This window comes from Coregonus clupeaformis, unplaced genomic scaffold (genome assembly GCF_020615455.1).
Source record: "Coregonus clupeaformis isolate EN_2021a unplaced genomic scaffold, ASM2061545v1 scaf0247, whole genome shotgun sequence".
NCBI classification, from domain to species: domain Eukaryota; kingdom Metazoa; phylum Chordata; class Actinopteri; order Salmoniformes; family Salmonidae; genus Coregonus; species Coregonus clupeaformis.
In genome coordinates this window covers 480,534-486,594 of record NW_025533702.1, presented here as the reverse complement: position 1 = coordinate 486,594, position 6,061 = coordinate 480,534, and the positions used below count along the sequence as shown (strand labels likewise).

At 42.8% G+C, this 6,061-nt stretch overlaps 1 protein-coding gene across 1 annotated transcript in view; it reads right to left on the bottom strand.

Moving 5' to 3' along the window:
• Window positions 1-2,538: 2,538 nt before the first annotated feature.
• LOC121535008 (unconventional myosin-VIIb-like) overlaps window positions 2,539-6,061 on the bottom strand; it is a 30,157-nt gene continuing 26,634 nt past the window's right edge. The window contains exons 39-48 of the mRNA XM_041841656.2: window positions 5,842-5,997; window positions 5,550-5,655; window positions 5,334-5,447; window positions 5,103-5,214; window positions 4,784-4,890; window positions 4,489-4,674; window positions 3,930-4,046; window positions 3,576-3,659; window positions 3,187-3,306; window positions 2,539-2,951 (exon numbers count right to left, since the gene is read on the bottom strand). Coding sequence (XP_041697590.2) covers window positions 2,853-2,951; window positions 3,187-3,306; window positions 3,576-3,659; window positions 3,930-4,046; window positions 4,489-4,674; window positions 4,784-4,890; window positions 5,103-5,214; window positions 5,334-5,447; window positions 5,550-5,655; window positions 5,842-5,997 — 1,201 coding nt within the window. The 3' untranslated portion in view covers window positions 2,539-2,852. The remainder of the gene's footprint in view (window positions 2,952-3,186; window positions 3,307-3,575; window positions 3,660-3,929; window positions 4,047-4,488; window positions 4,675-4,783; window positions 4,891-5,102; window positions 5,215-5,333; window positions 5,448-5,549; window positions 5,656-5,841; window positions 5,998-6,061) is intronic.

Sequence of the window (6,061 nt, the reverse complement as noted above, 5' to 3'; positions counted from 1 at the left end):
GTTGGACTCGATCGATCCTTCTATGGGAAAGGGGGGTCGTTGGCTTTAGTGTCATGTTCGGTGTAAGGCTTGGCTTGTCCACTAGAGGTCACAATGTCCTTCTTCTTTGAAGAGCTTCTCTGGTAGTGAAGTGTTTGTTAGAACAGATACTTCAGATGCACTAATGGTCGTCTGAGATGGGATTCTCCTTTCTTCCCACCTTGTGTCTTTATTCAAAGTTCTAGACTACTTTACATGTACAGCTGCAGACTGGTAAAGCTAAGGTGCGTTTATCTTCTTCTTCACCTCGTGTAGAGGTTGAGAGTTTCAGAGTTTCCCACCATTTTACACGCCAGTAGCAACCCGGCAATGTTCTGGTCTGAGAGTTTCAACCATTTGTAACGTTTAGCTCACGCCTCACGTCTGATGTGAATATCGTTACCAAGGCTTTTTATCCTCGGGGGAAAAGGGGGCGTTCCATCACGCCGACACAATGTCTGTGCTCACTTGGGGCGTGGTTACTGACTGGGCAAAATTTTATTTGAAAAACAATTATCTCATTAGATGACTAAAATCACATTCCTATTTTCACCAAATACTCTCATACTTAATCATATATTTTATACAACATTTAGATGTAAAGTTGACAAATAGAATGTGTACGCTTTCCGAGATACAGGTACAGTTGAAGTCGGAAGTTTACATACAATTAGGATGGAGTCATTAAAACTCGTTTTTCAACCACTCCACAAATTTCTTGTTAACAAACTACCGTTTTGGCAAGTCAGTTAGGACATCTACTTTGTGCAGGACACAAGTAATTTTTCCAACAATCGTTTACAGACAGATTATTTCACTTATAATTCACTGTATCACAATTTCAGTGGGTCAGAAGTTTACATACACTAAGTTGTTTCAAGGCCTACCTTCAAACTCAGTGCCTCTTTGCTTGACATCATGGGAAAATCAAAAGAAATCAGCCAAGACCTCAGAAAAGAAATTGTAGACCTCCACAAGGCTGGTTCATCCTTGGGAGCAATTTCCAAACGCCTGAAGGTACCACGTTCATCTGTACAAACAATAGTACGCAAGTATAAAAACCACGGGACCATGCAGCCGTCATACCGCTCAGGAAGGAGACGCGTTCTGTCTCCTAGAGATAAACGTACTTTGGTGCGAAAAGTGCAAATCAATCCCAGAACAACAGCAAAGGACCTTGTGAAGATTTTGGAGGAAACAGGTACAAAAGTATCTATATCCACAGTAAAACGAGTCCTATATCGACATAACCTGAAAGGCCGCTCAGCAAGGAAGAAGCCACTGCTCCAAAACCGCCATAAAAAAACAGACTACGGTTTGCAACTGCACATGGGGACAAGATCGTACTTTTTGGAGAAATGTCCTCTGGTCTGATGAAACAAAATAGAACTGTTTGGCCATAATGACCATCGTTATGTTTGGAGGAAAAAGGTGGGCTTGCAAGCCGAAGAACACCATCCCAACCGTGAAGCACGGGGGTGGCAGCATCATGCTGTGGGGGTGCTTTGCTGCAGGAGGGACTGCTGCACTTCACAAAATAGATGGCATCATGAGGAAGGAAAATTATGTGGATATATTGAAGCAACATCTCAAGACATCAGTCAGGAAGTTAAAGCTAGGTCGCAAATGGGTCTTCCAAATGGACAATGACTTCAAGCATACTTCCAAAGTTGTGGCAAAATGGCTTAAGGTCAACAAAGTCAAGGTATTGGAGTGGCCATCACAAAGCCCTGACCTCAATCCTATAGAAAATTTGTGGGCAGAACTGAAAAAGCGTGTGCGAGCAAGGAGGCCTACATACCTGACTCAGTTACACCAGCTCTGTCAGGAGGAATGGGCCAAAATTCACCCAACTTATTGTGGGAAGCTTGTGGAAGGCTACCCGAAACGTTTGACCCAAATTCAACAATTTAAAGGCAATGCTACCAAATACTAATTATGTGTATGTAAACTTCTGACCCAATGGGAATGTGATTTAAAAATAAAAGCTTAAATAAATAATATTATTCTGACATTTCACATTCTTAAAATAAAGTGGTGATCCTAACTGACCTAAAACAGGGAATTTTTACTAGGATTAAAAATGTCAGGAATTGTGAAAAACTGAGTTTAAAGGATTTTGGCTAAGGTGTATGTAAACTTCCGACTTCAACTGTATTTATTGATACCATCCTTAATGACATCACAAAATAATTATTTATTATCCCCACTGACCATTCCAAACATTCGGATGTTAGGAATATTTGACTTTTTGGACGTAAATGTTTTCTGGAGACAAAGCACATTCCTTTACCAATACTGGAGAGTAGGAGAGAAATTACCCCTAATTTACGACCCAGTGTTAAGGTGTCAAAACCGGCCAAGCCCCCCCTTCCCCTCTCCTGTGGGTGAGAGGGTCTGGTTGTTGTCAACCATTTGCCAAGCTGATCTGAGTCCTTTGATCCTCAGTCAGGAGAGACATGACAACATTTAAATAAAAAAAACTTCAATTTATGCACATACACAACATGAGCTGCCATCTCATATTTCAAAAATGCTTTATTAGTTTTGTTCTGTGAGGCAAGTCTTGTTTGTATATACACATGATTTTCCATTTTTGTCTAGTTCCACGCTGTGGATACCGGTATTCAAAATTGTTATGAGATCTCTTTTACACACAACACAATACAAGGCACAGTGCCAATTCAATATGGCAACCATTACAAAGCTATGCAAAGGGGTTTAGACCAACTGAAAAGTAATCCCTCCATCAAATGACAAGTGGGTTTCCCTTCATGCTTGGTTTACTGTTTTATAAATTAATCTGCCTTGTCCTCCCTATTTCCCAACTGGCATTAGGTAGGGAACATGGAGTTATTTCTGGGTCGCACAGCCTGCCTCTGCATCTCGTACATGTTCACATAAGATGATAGAAGGTCATCCATTTTGTAACCCTGAAGAGGAGAGACAAATACAGTTGTTGGGGTGTGCACATTGAGGCAAAGTTACATCACATTCTCTAGTGAATAAGTCACTACAATACAAGTGTTTGGGAAGGTCATTTAGTACGCCCTCAACAAACACTATCAGCACTTTGGATTCACACAAAATGTAAATGTACTGGTTTATAGGAGGTAACATCTTTCATTTTGCCTCTCGTTTGAGAGTGAAGACGTAATGGCCACTTACCAATGAGGACTCACAAAGGAAAGTGTTCCCTTTGACCAGGTTGCCAATGGTCATGTGGAAGTAGGTGCTCCCACTAGACCAGTTGGTGATGCGGTTGAATGGGTGCATGACCAGCAACTCCTGAGGTTAGGGTAAGACCAAAAGGTCATGTTTGGTTAAACAGGGAAGGTCAATACTTTATAGTGCTGATGGTGGCAGAAGTGGGATCTTAGCTTGATGTTGTGGTGAAGCGTATGGAGTTCACATGTAAGCATTTCAGAAAGTGCAGTTAAGGTCAGCATAGTTACTGTAAATGACCATCTGGCAGTAAATGCCCTCTAGATGTAAGTAAAATTAACTGATAATGGTGATAAAATCTAAATAATCATATAAAACTATGGTGCTTTTACCTTTGTTTTGGGGTCGATAAAGTTGACTCCTTGCTTGCTGATTGCAATCTGGACAATACTCGGGTAACTCGGTTCAGAGGTTTGCTGTGAAGCAAGAGCATACAGAAAGTGAACATTGGCATGCGAAGTTTGATGTGTCAACATGCATCATTTTCGTATTTACATTCCTTTCCATATTTACATTTACAGCAGACACTCTTATCCAGAGTGACAAGGGTTAAGTGCCTTGCTGAAGGGCACATTTACAGATTTTTCACCTAGTCAGCTCAGGGATTTGAACCAGCAACCTATCAGTTACTGGCCCAACACTTTTAACCGCTAAGCTACCTTGACTTGAGCTGTCTCCTAACATACCTTTACTTCAAAGAAAGCACAGCCGAACGTCGGCCAGTGGCAGATGCCTTTTAGAAAGGCCACTTTAGCCTCATCCAAGGTGATCCCGGCCTGCTTGTTGTAGGAGGAGATGATGTGCTATAAGGGAAGAAGAAAACAACAGAAAGATTCAGAAATACGAGTTTCAGTATTTCTTTATTACTATATGCTTTCAATCATTGACATATGTATGATAGAAATCTGGACAAAATATTTGTCATAATGATGCACCATTAAAACACTTTTGGGGTAGTGGCTAAATAACTAGACTTGAGGTCATGATGGCAGTTCTAATTGCAGAAATAATCCTTTATTGGAATGAGCTTAGTAATGGAGAGAGTAAGAGATGCACGCCAAATATCATATAAACAAAATAACATGAGAAGGACTGACAGTGTAGCAGTGTACAATAGATATAAATAAAAGTCCTATTTGTGTTATCTCCTCCTCCTCATCCTCCTCTTCCTCCTCCTCCTCCTCTTCCTCCTCCTTCTCTTCCTCCTCCTCCTCCTCCTCCTCCTCCTTCTCCTTCTCCTCCTACCTTCTTCCAGTCCTCTGGGGACATGGTTTTCATCCCATCAGCTGGCACCAGGTCCTTCAGCATCCTGGGAATCATGACAAACTGGGACCTGTCCGTGTCCACCTTGACCCTGAACAGCAGGCCAGCCAGGCTGATCATCTCCTCCTTGGTACACTTGTGGTAGCCACGCAGGTACTTTGGCAACTCCTGAGGGGGAGAGGTTTGTGTATGAGTGGTGGTGAAGAACTAGGTGGGTGTGTGTGCGTGCGTGCGTGTTTGTGTGTGCACGTATGTGTATGTGTGTTTTCTGCTCGACCTGTGGGAAGTGGAAAGTAAGGTCAGCGGTCAGGTCTCTTCCTGGGGTCACGTTGAACCACAGCTTCCTCAGGAAGATGACCAGGTAGGGCATGGTGGCTGGAGCTCCTGAAAAACAGTGATCCTCAGACCCTCTAGCATAGCATAGCATAGCATAGAAGTTTCAATCCACTGACAACTTGGTGGGTGTAAGGGTTTACTTTAATATTTTGCATACATTATGTTATGCCTGTTAGTTTTTTTGTGCTACCATCTTAATGCACTGCCAATTTGGTGGATGCATGTTCATTGTATCTGTTCAATTCAATACTGTGCCTTACCTTCAGTTTTACCACCTTTTTTTGCCTCTCTGACTTTCTTTGTTTTCTTAGGTTGGCCTATGGTCTGCCTCAAACTGTCAAAGAAGTAGTTTTGGTCCTCCAAGCTTATCACCTGAAAGCAACAAAGCAAGAAAACATTTACGTACATTCATTTGCACTACCAAAATAAACTAAAGCAGTGGCTTGAAAATGTTTTTTTCCCAAAAGTTGTGATAAGAACTTGAATTCAACCTTGTTTGGCGTTTTCATGCAGAGACTGTAACCGTCAGCTGAGGCCAGAATGAGCTTGTAGGCAATGTTACGAACGAGGTCACGAATCCTAGTTGTTGAAGTCACCTCGAAGAGCTAAATAAAGGAGTAACACAAACATCAAAGATACATTATATTGGATTGTGATAGACATAAGATAACTATATTAAACAAGTATTATGGAAGCATGCGGCTCACCTCAGTTGAGTCATTGGGGAAGTGGATTTTATGGAAGATTTGGTTGCTGTTCTGTTGAATGGCGTCCACCTCCACCTGATGGGGAGGCAGCTTCCTGGGCTCCATACTACAACAAGAGAACGATAGCGTTTATTTCCCCCCACTCATTTTTGTACGTAACACCTCACAACACCAGCAACCTTGTCCAAGAGATTCAGATTGAGACCTCTTGGTAACTTGGCTTAGGTGTTGGATTCGCAGTGGCATTGGTTCGAGTCCCAGTCGCCCCCTACAGTGTGTTTTGGAGCCCTACCTGAGCAGCATTTGTAGCCGTTGCAGGCAGTCTGCAGCCAGGGGCTCTCTGGGCCGTGACTCTAGGAAACGTTGGGTGTACCTCAGCAGGGACTGACTGGGGGGGAAGAGGCCAGTGCACAGCCACATGAGCTGCCAACCATAGTCTACACTCATCCTGAGAGAGGGAGGGAGGGAGGGAGGGAGGGAGGGAGGGAGGGAGGGAGGAGGGAGAGGGAAGG